The sequence below is a fragment of the Thalia democratica genome, chromosome 6 (assembly GCF_965202585.1).
Source record: "Thalia democratica chromosome 6, ktThaDemo2.hap1.1, whole genome shotgun sequence".
NCBI lineage: Eukaryota > Metazoa > Chordata > Thaliacea > Salpida > Salpidae > Thalia > Thalia democratica.
Genome location: NC_139170.1, coordinates 37507146 through 37521073, shown reverse-complemented (window position 1 = coordinate 37521073; position 13928 = coordinate 37507146). Strand labels below are relative to the sequence as shown.

The 13928-nt window shown below is 27.0% G+C and overlaps 1 protein-coding gene across 1 annotated transcript; it reads left to right on the top strand.

The window, feature by feature from the left end:
- The first annotated feature begins 8364 nt into the window (after positions 1–8364).
- On the top strand, positions 8365–13529 carry LOC145838189 (uncharacterized). Its single transcript, XM_082945749.1, has 6 exons — positions 8365–8408; positions 8719–8869; positions 10941–11618; positions 11983–12167; positions 12385–12688; positions 12879–13529. The coding sequence occupies exons 2-6, from the start codon at positions 8779–8781 to the stop codon at positions 12965–12967; spliced, it is 1347 nt and encodes a 448-aa protein (XP_082801875.1). The 5' UTR covers positions 8365–8408; positions 8719–8778; the 3' UTR covers positions 12968–13529.
- Positions 13530–13928: the final 399 nt, after the last annotated feature.

The window sequence follows — 13928 nt, the reverse complement described above, 5'->3', positions numbered from 1 at the left end:
TTTAGTACAATGTATAGAAAACAGCTAAAATTAGAAAACTTTTATCTTTTTTGCTGCTGTTCTGTGCAATTAATCTTATTTTGTTTAGTTCAATGTATTTTACTTGTTTGTAATGTTTAATCCCAAGCTCGAGTTTTCTGTACGATTAATCATTTTTTAAAGTCAAAAGATTTTTTATTTGTTTTTTTTAAATTAACTTAAAACAACAGCTACCGAAGAAAGAGATTTATACTTTGGTTTAGTATGTTTCTTTAAGCAAAGCCAAAATTAAACATGTTAAAAATAGTTTATTTACGTTTGAAAAAGAAACTGTACGCAATTAAGCTTCATTTAAATAGTTATTGAATACGTTTCATCATTAATTTAAAAAATAAAAACAGCATTTTTGAAAAATAGTTTATAAATATATATTATTTTTTAATTTTTTTTCTTTGAATAAAATAATTTTGTACGTCCATATTTTGTACATCTATGACGAATTAAAAGTAAATATTTGAACAATAACAGTTTAAATGCTTAAATTTCATTCTAGTTGATTAAATAGTTTAACTAAAGTAACTGAACTACTATCAATGATTTACTTTGGCACAAACTTAATAAATAAATACAAATTTTAATCTACCCTAATTCTAACAAATTTGAAAGTACTGCAGTTCGATGAAAATGAAACTTATTCTATTTAGTTTATGAGTGGTTACAGAACTTTACACAAAGTTTTTATTCAAAAGCAAACTGCATAAAAATGCTTTATGATAATACTTTTTGTAAATCAATGCCTATATAAAATTAACAGCAGATATTTTCTTTTGAAGTATCGATAAAATTTAAAAATACCTTAAAAGGTTAACTGTTTTTTCCATATTGCAAAGAATAAAGCAATGTTTTAAATTAAGTTTTTATTACCTTTCCGTGCTAGATAAGTATTAGCTGTTAAATTAAAAAAAAAACAGCTGTATTACTTCTGTAACTAAGAAAATGAAACCTCAAAACAGAAAGTGACAGAGTTTAATAAAATGCTAGCTTTGAATAAAAGAAAAACTTTAGAAGATGTCAACATTTTATAAACTGCTATTTTAGTTAAATTTTAAATTTTGTACTGTTTCAGTCTGTCTGCTTTTAAAATGATTAGCTTAATGACGTAAAATAATCACAAGCTTTTAGTTTACTTATAATTTGTGCGTTTCTTGATATGTTTTGTTGAATAAAGTGTCTGATGAACAAGTCTAAATCTAATAATTGTTTCACAAATAAACATTGTGACTAATAATCAAATATATTGGTACCTACAATTTATCAAGGTGTGAACAGTTTCCCTATTTTTATAGTTACTAAACATTAAGAAGAACAGACATATAATTATATATTTTTTTTATTATTTTTTTAGCAGAAGCTTTTCTTATATATGTATATATATAACAAAAGTTTTAGGTAAATTTTTTATTATAATTTCTTCAAAACGAATTTACAAATTAAACAATACTGAAAAATTATATACTTTATACTAATTACCTACAGCTGGCGACAAAGAGTAACATCTATAAAAGAGGGCTCATTCAAATTTGCTATTTTACACTACTTGTATGCTGCAGATTATCAGTTGATTTAAAAAAAAACCTTAAAACTTTAACTCTAAATACTTAAAGATGTTAAATGTTAATAAGTAGTGATGTTGAACAAAATTAAGCAAAAATCTAACTAAGTTTTTTAACATTATTGTGCTCAGAAAAAACACCGTTTTAACATTTGTTTCGGAGTGTATAAAAACTTTACTTCGAGTTTGATTAATTTAACTTCGCACTAGAAAATTTTTTATTTCGCACAACTATTTGTTTGCTTTTTAAGATAAAATTGCACAATTTCTGGCGTAATTCCAAAACAAGCAAACTTTATTTCTTTATCGATTGGTTGAACAAAAGAATAGCTGATGTCTGGTTATATCCGGACTTTAATTTAAAAGATAGCATAAACTGATTGCGTTACAATACGCAATAATGTTTTATATAATACAGAAAAAATGACATGTTCTAAGTTGTTGTAATTTTTGTAACATATCAGAAACCTAGAAATCTATTTTTATGTAAGTGTTTATAAATGTAAAAACAAAAAAAAACATTGTATAACAATTTTAATCAACAATTAAATTATTTCTTTTGAACTGTAGACGATGTAAATGTTATGCTTTAATGTTTTAGAAAATGCCAGTAGTTTTTATTAGTATAAAAGCACAAATATAAACATATTCAATTTTCAGTTTGATTAAATTACAAACAAATTAGATACAATATTACTACAAAACTAAAATAAAACAGACTATTACAGTTGTAAGATAATAAAATATCAAAAAGTTTTTTAAGAGATTAGAGTTTTGAAAAACCCAAGGAAAATATCAGTAACTAAAACCGCTTTTCAAGCTCAACTTTAATAATGCGGACTTTCCGAATCTGACTAAAACGTAGCAAAAAGCTGGGTATGAATTAATTAAAAGGTTGGCGGGGTATTACTTGAGGTGATTAATAACTAAGTGCTGATAGATTGACAGGTTTTGTCTGCAGCGTGCGCATTTTGGGTTGCACTGTAAAATACCTTTTGTCAATTCACTAGCTTCTCAAATCTTGTTTACTAAAAGTTAAGAGTGTAATAAACTTTGTTGAAACTTTATTTGTCTCAGATTAAGTAATTGTCAAATTTAAAACATAAGTTTAAAACTGTTTCTTATTTTAGACATTAAGTTTAATTTTAGCTTCAATTAATTAAACTTCATCTGCAGTTCAAGCTTTTAAATGAAGAAAATACGTTTTGTAAACCAAAATTCTGATCGTTTCTAAACCAACAATAAAAAAATTTAATTTTTAGTTATTCACTACCTTCTGCGTTTACACCAACTTTCACTTTAGCAAAACACTTTAAAGTTTCCAAAAACTTCATATTCTAACTGAAACATATATATTACTTTTTTAGTTTGTACAGATTCAGCTTAACACAGCATAAGTATTGTTACTCTTTTTAATACATATAAATAAAAGTACTTGCAGTATATGGACCAAAAAAAAATACTAAATTAAAAGAAACTACTTCACATGATATTCGTAAATAATGTTATACTTTTAGAATAGTTATTAAAAAAAAGAGATTGAAAAATGTTTTTTTTTACAATATGTTTCTTACTATTAATTATAGCAGTATATTAACAAAATATAACGTGCTAAAAACTTACTAACGCATTAGACTTAAATTAAGCACCATGTAGTAAAACGTAAGAAAAAAATTTGAGAACAACAGTGTAAAAAATGTTTTGTTTAGTTTTTAACAATTTTCGAAGATATAAAAGTTAAACCTTCACTTATTATAGGCTAGATCAATCCTAAGAAGTGATTCTTATCACAATTAAACGCCGCTTTAACTTGTAATGATTTACTTTCACTCAAATATTTACTTTATCTCCTTTGCGCCGAAACATTCGCGTCTTTTGATCAATTCCCCGGGTCTACAAAAACCCTAAAAAGTTCAAAAATGGGCCACAAAAACTAATTGCATGGGAAGAAAATTAACTGATAGTATAATGTTACGATTTTTTAAAGTGATTGATTAGCGGCGCGTCGGTATGAAGGTAATCAGTTTACAAAACAGTTTAAGGCCGTTAAAATAGAACTTTTCATTTCAGACGTGTTTAAATTGAACCAGAGGTGAAGTTACGGTCCATTAGAGAAGCTTGTTTTATTTGTTAGGGGGTAAACAGGGGTTACAAATTGGTTATAAGTGATATATGGCATTTGTAAGTAAGAAGATGAAAAGTTGATATTTGTCTCGTGTTTTGTTTGTCTTTTTGTTGCAACTGGTATGGGAAAGTTTGTTTTAGAATACCTGTTATGGATCAAAAATGTCTACAGTGTTTTGTGGAGTATACAAAAATAAAATTTCAAAAGTTTTGTAAAAGCTCACATAAAACAAAGATACTTTTCAGTTATCAGTTATTGAAATTTCGAGAAATCTACTTCTTTAAAAATTTAATTTGATTTGTTTTAATAAAATTAAGTTTCAAGAAAAACAATCGTTTAATTTAAAAATACTTCACGTTTTAGTTTACGCTTTAATGTTTTAGCTTAAATTATACTTAACTAGTTTTATACACATAATATTAAAATCAGTTAATAATATGTTTTATTTAATCAAACAGATAAAATTAACGAAAATATAATGTATATTTAACTACAGTTAAGCTGTATTTAAATTACTGTACTATAAACAATTCATGTAACATGCATAAATCAATAGAAAATAAAGAACTGAATCTTAAGCTATACTTTTAGTATTAAAGATATTTAGTATGTATTTAAAAATTAATTTCTAAGCTAAAACAATTGCTTCAGAAAAAAAAAAAAATGCCCCTAAGTTTTTGTAAAATGAAAACAGCAAGTAATTTTACTTAGTAATGGTAATGAAACTAGTAGTATACTTGACTAATAGACTTGTATCTTTTTAGTAAGCTCTTAAATTAGAGTAATGTAATTTGTTATTAGAAATTTAATGACAACAATTATTTATACGATATGAATATGAAAAATTACAGATTATAACTTTTAAAATAACAATATTTGGCTGTTTGATTTTAAGGACAAAACAAATAGTATGAGAAATTGTTTCATTCTGGTTTTCTTTAAAGTTTTTAATTTGCTAAAGTACACCTTTTTCTTTAAAATATTTCCCAGTGTGTGTTCGATTCTCGATGACCTGTGTATTACTGATTGTTTAAGCAAACAGCTCAACTGTTGCCATGACGTAGATAGGTGCTTAGTGACGTGTTATTCCTCCCATGACGACATTCCAGACATCCGATTGTGTTGTCATGACAAAAAAAACTGTCTCCATTAAATACGATTAGTTTGCTTTGCATCTTGTAAGAACATTGCTTCAAAATCTTTTTTGCTGTCGGTCATTATTTGTTACGCATCAGTGGTTTTCTGTTGTTGGGTAAAATTTAAGTTGTGGTTACAAAGGATTTTGTATTTAAAAAGCTAATAAGTCTTTTAATGTAAACTGAACCTACAAAAAAACTGTTTTTGAAAAAACTTTTAGTTTGTTTCAGTTTATGATTTTGAGCTGCTATTAAAGTTTTCTTTAAAACTTGAATTCATTATAATTTGTATGGTGAAAAATTTGAACTATTGAAGACTCTAATATTTTTACTATCAATTATAATTTGAAATTAAAAATTATTGTAAACAATAATTTTAAAAACAATTTTTTAAGTAACTCGTAAAAATATAATAACTAAAGCTTTTAAATGATAATAAACAAAAAAGAAAAGCCAGAAATTTTAAATTACACAACAATCACGTTAGTTTTATAAATACTCAGTCAATTTACCTTAAAAGTAGTTTACTTCATGTATGATAAGATAAATTATTCATTTAAATACATTTTTAGAGCTTTAAACAGAAAAAATCCTATTTTTCTATTTATTTTTATAATGCTTTCTGTATAAAAGTTCGTAAAATTTGAAGTGCCTCTAATTGTCAACATTTAGAATTTTATTAATTTTTATTGAATGTGCAGAATTCAAATTAGTTTAACTGTTTGTAGAAAAATACACCTGGAAGAAAATTGATGTTGTCTTAACTTGCAGATGTTCTTTTTTGTCTTGATGAAAAATTAATACTCGTTTATTATTTTAATACGTACGTAGTTGTTTTTAATTGTAGGTTTAATAGAGTTTACATTAAATTAATAAATTCTATAAATTTTTTTGGAAATAATAATTTAGTCTCTACTTAAAATTAGAAGAACGTTGAGTTTTAAACTAACTAATTTTTTACACGCGAGTTTACAAAATAAAATGTTTAAATTTTTCAGATGTTTCTGCTTACCTTAATACAACTTTAACGAGAAAGAGGTAAAAGTAAAATTATATAATTTTATAGTAAGCTACTATTTGTAGTATTCTTTCACATTAAACTATATTAAACCTTCTTTTTATTCGGAACCTTGTGATTAATATTATGTTCAAAATAGACTACCCAATAAAACTCTTTTAAATCTTAAATTCTAAAAAGTGAACTTTACTACCTAAGTTACATATAAAAGTCGATTAAAGCTTTGTTGTTATTTTGATAATTGTAAAAAGCATTTTATTAAAACATAAACTACCTACTAAAAGAAAAACAAAAGAAAGTTTAAAATATGTCTAAAAAATAAAATTTTTTATTTAACCATAGTCTTATGTTTACCGACTTACACAAGATTTATTTAGTTTAAAAGTTTTCTTCAAATAAATATTATTATGTTTCGCTAGAGTAAAACTGAATAGGTTTGAAAAAAATTTGTTTACAAACGAGTCGACGTTAACTGAACGATTTTAAAGCCATCGTTGCTCTTTATCTACTGCTTAACTAAACTTGTTTTAACTTATCATCCCGAACAAATTATTAGTCTAAGGGTAACAACGATTTTATTACTTAAGTAATTTTGTAATATTTAGTTTTAAATATACTTTTTATCTACTTTTTTCTAAAATAAATTGGTTTAAAACGGCTAACAATATTAAGCAAAATTCTAAGTATAATAAAACAAAAAAAAACTATGTGGTATCAACTTAACAAAATTGTTTATCTTCACGACTTAAAACGTGATTGAATATTAAAAGCCAACTGTATGTTAATTGTCATTTTAATTTTCCAGTTAGTTGTTGAGTCCACAGTGTTATAGAAAATGTGTAAACTTTTGAAAGATATTAAAAACTTACAAGCATATTGTTTGATAAAAAAAGAGAACTGTTTTAATAGATATTAAAGGCAAGGTCATGTGTGTGTGATTAATATTTATTATGTACTGACTAAGTCTGTAGCTTATTTTTTGAAAACGTTCTAAACAAATTCTATCCATACTGAGGCACGTACAAATAGGTACTAAAATAGATAGCTTCTTAAAAAACTACCACTTTCTTACCAATTAACACAAAAAATCAACCTTTTTCTCAATTAAGTTCATATTGAATGAAAAAAAAAGTTTTTATTACCATTTTAGTTGCCTTGGGCAGAAAAAGTTTTCCCGGAAACTTAGAAATTAAGGTCCTTAAACAATATGGCTAACTTATGCATAATTCTATTAAACATTATACTCATTTTTATGAGTTTTCGAGCAAAAACCAAGTTCGGCTTTTCTCGGAAAAATCTTTGCTGCGATTTTCTTAAATAACACAATAGATTAAGCACAAAGACAAATAACTTCTAAACAGCCAAACCCTAACCACGCTATTATCCTGGTTTGTTTTCATATACTACTACAAAGTATTTATCCACTTTATTATTGCAAAAGTCATTCACACGGGAACTTTAAATTTGTTATTTTAATACTTAAGAAAACTTTTATGGGTTAGGAGGTTTACTTCGGATGGGAATAAGTAGCCTCTGTCACGCAAAGGCATGCTCAACTTATCGTGAAAAGACGGACGAATTTCTGCGTAAACTGTAAAAGAACAAATGTTTTAACAAGCTTTTTATATATGTTTTTAAATAATTGTTAAATGACTTTTTTTTACTTTAGGGTTTTGTTAAAATGAAGATAGTGTAGTGTTTATTTACTAAGATGAAAATTTCCAAGACTTTTATATTTTTTATTTTAGTAAATCTAAAGTATATTGTTGTTACTGTAATGTAACTTTTATTTTAGATGCATATTTTTACTATATAAAGGTTTAGATACAAATAGTGCAACAAAATGTTCAATATTTTTTAAAGTATTTTAGGGAAAAACAAATAAATTTTAAAAACAAAACTGTAGTCGTTTTAATAGTGAACTGCAACCATCAATACTTAATTTACAACTAAACATTTTGTACTCTTAAAATTATATTACGTTTAAAAATTGCTTTTCAGCACTATTACCTAAAAGTATAAATAATTTTTAAATAATTTTTTGTTAATTTACTTTTAATCTTCACAGTTTAAAACAATTAAAATGTCAATATTATTAAACCTAAATATAAATATTTTGTTTGTTAAAATCAATAGTTATAAAAGCGCAAATTTTATGAAAAGGTTAGTTAATAAAGTGAAAAAAATGATTTTAAAGGACTAACCCAAATTTTGCATTAAAACGAATATTGTTGAGTTTAAAATATTTTCAAGTACAATAAGTGTAAAATGCGAATGCTTAATAATTCTATGAAACCTATAACTTTATTCAAAAAATAAGTTAATTAATTTTACTTTATACTTAAAACATCTTTAAAATTGTTTTGCCTTTTTCTTTCGCTTAAAAAGTTCAGAAAAAAAAAAAAGAATAAAAGAGAATCTACAAAAAAAAAAAACGAAAAAAGACCAACTCTTTTAAAACGAAGATATTCTCGATCACTATTACTTCAGAGGCCTTGGTATTAGAGGTATCTTGAATAAAAAATCAAAAAGTTAAAAGTAAGTTAAAAAAAAAAGTAAGTTAACAAAATAGCTAAAAAATGACTTTGATTTTTTTTAATTCGTTACCACAATTGTTTTTAAAAGTTTTACAAAAATTTTGTTGTCTTATAATTTTACTTTGTGCGTCAAGCACTAATTAAATACTTCGTTTAAAATTAAAATGAAAAATGAATTATTGACACCTAGCCTTAAAAGAAAGTTTTAAATTTACTAGTTTATACTATCATTGTTTTTAAAAACTTTGTAAGAAACATTACTAGTATGCTTAATCCTAAAAGTTGTAGTAAAAATGTTTTTATTTTTTCAGAATTATCCATCTTCTGTAGAAGAAAAAAGTTAAATCGAGAAGAATATATCAACAACAATAATGCTACATTCGCCAACCCAGCCACAACAGATTGGATTCACTTCTCCGTTAGCTAACCAAAATATGATGTCGATGATGCCTAATCATTCAGGTAATTGAATGAGTTATTAAATAAGCTTATTTAAGAGTTATATTGAAAAAAGATTTGTATTAGCGGTTAGATTAAAATTAATGTAAAAATGTATAGTTAGCTATAATTAGCTATAGGTTTTGGATGTGTTACATGTTATGAAGTATTATATAACTTAAAGTTATTAGTTAGACAATATATCTTATAGATATTGTTTATCAAGAATAATAAAAGTAACTTAATGTAAGTTTATATAGTATTTATTTTAAGTTTAAAACATAAGTAAAGACTACTTTGAGTAGAAAATTAAGATGTGATAAATAATCAGGGTTTGTTGTAGCAAATAGGTCTTTTTAAACTATGAAAAAATCTTAGATGTCTTCTTTATACATGTTTGGAATGATACAGTCTTATTTTGTACTGAAACTTGTTTTGACTTTACTTTTAAGCTTATAAGGCGTGTTTGAAATGAAACAATAGAAAACTTTATACAATAAAGCAATTTAGCTGGAAAATAGCTTAAAATTGAACAAAAAATAGCTAGTTTATTTAAGAAATAAAAACTCGAAGAAAAACCCAAAACGCTCCTTTATAAAAACATTACCTTGCATTGTACAAAAACTTATCTGTTTTATTTAACTTTCGGTAATTCTATTCACATTCACGTGTTGAAAGGTTTTCTATTATTTCCAATCTGGGGTGCACAAATTTGAGAAGCACAAAATGGGGAGACAAATCGTTCAATGGGGGTTGAATTCGTGACGTAAGAAAAATTTCGTTTCAGATGATTTCATAACAATGGCCGTCTTTTGCAATACTAATGACTTTTGATTTTTGAAAGGTGAAAAGTGTCGAGTTAATAAAAAGAAATTTTGCTGGTAATTTGAGCTACTTGCAGGTGCAAAATAAAATTTGTAGTTTTTAATAAATGAAGTTTTTGATAGAAACTTTTGAATTAAAAATTCTCGCAAAGTGAGCAGTTATCGCCATTTTTAACTGCAAATAAAAATTGTATTGCATTATACGCAATACGCTGCACATTTTTGTTTTGGCCATTATAAATCAATTATTCATATTGTGAGCTTTAGTTTATCAGATTTTTAAATATAAGCAAACAAATTTATTTTGATTTTGCCATTTATCTTGAAAAACTAGCATCTGTAGTTTTTAAAAGTTGTTAAGTGTACAGTACCATAAAAGAACTTAGTTAAAATTTGAACATATGCAAACTATATAAGTTCTTTACAAAAAACAACGTATAAGAAAAAAAGAAACAGAAAACAATGTAGGCATGAAACAAAAGCTTAAAGCAAACAAGTACAAATCGGATTAATTACCGCTGCCATTGTTAAGGGTGGTCTTTATGAACGTTTAAAACAAATAACTTCCTTTTCGGCTATCTGCCAACTTCGGTAAAAATTTTCCAATAAAAACAAGTAGCTTTGTTTACATCATAAATTAAAAGGCGTCGGTAAAAACACAGAAAAGCTATCAACTTACGACCCTTGCTAGCACTAGTGTTTGTTTAGCGTGTAAAATTTTCATCAGTTATACGTCATACTTATAAATCACTCGACAAACTACTTACCTGTGTGTAGACGAAAATCTTCCCTCAAATATTTGATTGGATTAAAATTTCAACACAAGTGCTTGTTGCGTGTGGTGGCGACTATAATTAAAATCCTTACTGTCGATTACACAACTATTTTGCACTAACGGCGTTCTGGACAAAATAATCATGATGAATTCATGATGTTTTTATTTCATGTAATTTGTGTACAATTGTTAATCAATTAAAAATCTAAACAATTGAAAGTTATAGAATTAAGTTGTATAAAGCATATGTAATTTTATTTTTGAACTTTACATTTGCTAAAAAATCATTAAAACCTTTAATGGGGCTTAAGGCAATCGACTCAGTAAAATTATTTCTATTTTAAGTATATAAATACATAAAATACTACAAGTTAATAAAATACAAAAGAAGTTTAAAGCTAAAGTCCTATCAAATGTAAACTTATGTCATATGTATAACGTGCTTTTTAATTTTTTCTTCATAACAACAACAAATAATTTATTATTATTTTTCTAGGTAATTCCTATGGGGAAGTGAATCAATTGGGTGGTGTTTTCGTCAACGGCCGACCCCTGCCCACCCAGATGCGAGTGAAAATAATCGAACTGCACAAGACGGGGGTGCGGCCGTGCGACATCAGCCGAAACCTGAGGGTGTCGCATGGTTGCGTCAGCAAGATCCTGGCCAGATTCAACGAGACCGGAAGCATCGCGCCGGGCGCCATAGGGGGCAGCAAGCCGAGGGTGACCACGCCGAAAGTGGTGGAAAAGATAAAAGAGTACAAGGTGGGCGACCCGGGCATATTCGCGTGGGAGATCAGGGACCGGTTGCTCAGCGACACGGTTTGCGACAAGTTCAATGTTCCCTCCGTCTCCTCCATAAGCAGGATTTTGAGGAACAAAGTGGGCAATGTGCTGCATCCCGAAAACCCCCTCAACCCTAATTACAAAGCAAAAAAGAGCCCGCCGCAAGCAGTGAAGAAATGCGATCAGACTGATGTTAAGCCATCAACCAATCAAAGCTCGAGTTCGATGTACAGCGCAAACGACAATTCAGGATTTATTTTTCCTCAGGTGTCGATGAAGAGTTCTGTGCAGAAATTCGAAAACGTTTCACATTCTTCCACGATGAAAAGTTCGAGTCAGTCTCAGTTCTACACTCACTCGATACCTGAAATACTCAACTCGCAAATTAGTTAGTGCCAATTTATAATCAAATATAACCTCAATAAGAAATGTTATATATAATGAGGTTGAAAATTAAAAAATACTACGCCTTCTAATTTTTATTTTGCACAAGCAAATTAAGAAAAAGTAACAATATATCTGTGCTAAAAATAGTAAGAAACTAATACTTTAAAACTAGTTTAAAATTTCAACATTAAGCGTAACTGCAGTTTGTACAGAAATACTTTTACAACTTAAGTTCAGTTAAATTCTTATTTACTAACTTTTGGTGTTGTAATTTTCCTACACTTATTTCGTGAAAAATTAAATTACGATAATCAATACAAATTTAAGAGTTAACTGTAGAAAAATAATTGTAACTTTTTTTTAAGGATACACAACACCATTTAACGGGTACAATCACCAACCGAACAACGCGTTATATTTTGCTCCGAAAATCGAGGAAGAATGGAAAACAGCTTATTACGGACTGGCACCAGATCTTACATCTTGTAATTCCAACGCGAAATCTTCAGTGAATAAACAGTTGACAGCTATAAAATCATCGAGCGAAAAAGTGTGTAAATTAACTTAACTAATTTCAAAATATTTTTTTTTTAAAGTGTACTAACATTGTTGTTACAGCAAATCAAAAAAAAATTGTTTTGTCAATTTAATATTTATGGAAGACAACAAATGTACTTACTTAGAACAATTAAAGTTATTTTTCTCTTAACAGTGTGTTTTATACTCAAAGCAAAGTTTTTAAGACAACTTAATTTATTTTTTTACAGGGGTCGCCAACTCAAGCATCATCAGCTTTTACTTCAGTGCAGCCATCAAATTCCTGCTACAACCAATCAGTTTATGATGCTCACAATTTTCACCACCAACCACCTCTGGCGCCACCTAGCAGCTACATCCAGCACCAACAGATGCAGCAGTACGGTTCCGCTTATTACAGTACTGATATGTATCCCGTAATTCAACCGGGATTGCCAGAAACTTCTGCCACTAGGAGTCCCCATTCATCCGTACAATCGTTCAATTCGATGGAGTCTGCTTACGACTTTTCTGAAAGTCAGAACAGCCAACAGAGTTAGTTTGAAAAAGTTGTTTAATGTATCTTAACATTAGAAATAAAAAGTTTTTGTTACAACCACATTAAGTCAGTTTTATACAAAAAAGTTAGGTTTTATAAACTTGGTTTTAATTCATTAACAAAAAAAACAAAGTATACTTAAAATTTTAGAAAGTTACAAAAAGTTATTTATGTATTTACTATTAGGATTGACTGTTTTGGAATCTAACAGCAATAATGGAAAGAGTCCATCACAGATTTTAGTTCAACAAAATCTAGTTGAACAGCAATCATAAAACACATTGAGACAAAAGTAAACAAAGCGAGATAGGATAAAGCAAAAGTATCAAACTAAAAGCTAAAAACATAATGATTAATAAATGTTAAAAAAGTTTTACTTTATTTATTCGTTATAACATAACATCTTACTTAGACGGTCAAAGTAAAACATGTTCAAATTTTTACCAAGAAACCTTGAAGTGTTTTTATTCTTAAGCTTAAAAAATATTAACACTTAAGATAATAAAACTTTATGTATGTATGTATCTATGCAAACTGTAAAAAGTAAGTTTTTTAAGCTTATTGTAATTATGTTCACATTTTATTTTGTTATGTTGGTTGCAAGAATTTATACTACATTCTAAATATCTTTTTTCTTCCTTTGTCGCCATTGTATATTTTAAAGATGTTGTAGTTAAGCATTTAAAGACTTTTAAATTTTTTGATAAAAAGCTGCATCTTTAGTTTGAAAAATAAGCAATGAGTTATCTGCTGCATTTTTTTTACTACATTTTTTATCATTGATGCTGCAAGTTAATTATTTTTGGTAAATGTGTAGTTACTAGTTTAGTCCAAAAAAACTTGCTTGATTTTGATATTTAGCTGCATTAACAAAAATATACTCTTGTTTTAGTTATTTGTTAAAGATTTAAATATTTTGTAAACTGCTGTTTATGATCGGTTTAAGTTTCTATTGAAATTTTATTGATAATTGTTTTTTTGTTGTATTGTATACAGTTTTAATAAACATGTTTTTTGTTGTTACCTTCGCATATTGTATACCATAATATTAATTTAGCCTAAAGTGAATTCTAGTTAAATCTTACAACCTATAACATTTAAAGTTTTTAAAAGTTGTAGCAAATGTATAGTAAGTAAAATATTAGACTAATTTTGTTTTATACTTCTCTTACTAGTTTCAGACAAGCTCTTAGTACAGTAGACTACCGCTTAAGTATGACTTTTTTTGATACGCAC

Coding starts and splice junctions, on each gene's coding strand:
- LOC145838189 (XM_082945749.1), top strand. CDS start 8,779: ATGCTACATTCGCCAACCCAGCCACAACAGATTGGATTCACTTCTCCG. Junction 12,168..12,384: donor TAAAATCATCGAGCGAAAAA/GTGTGTAAATTA, acceptor ATTTTTTTACAG/GGGTCGCCAACTCAAGCATC. Junction 12,689..12,878: donor AAGTCAGAACAGCCAACAGA/GTTAGTTTGAAA, acceptor ATTTACTATTAG/GATTGACTGTTTTGGAATCT.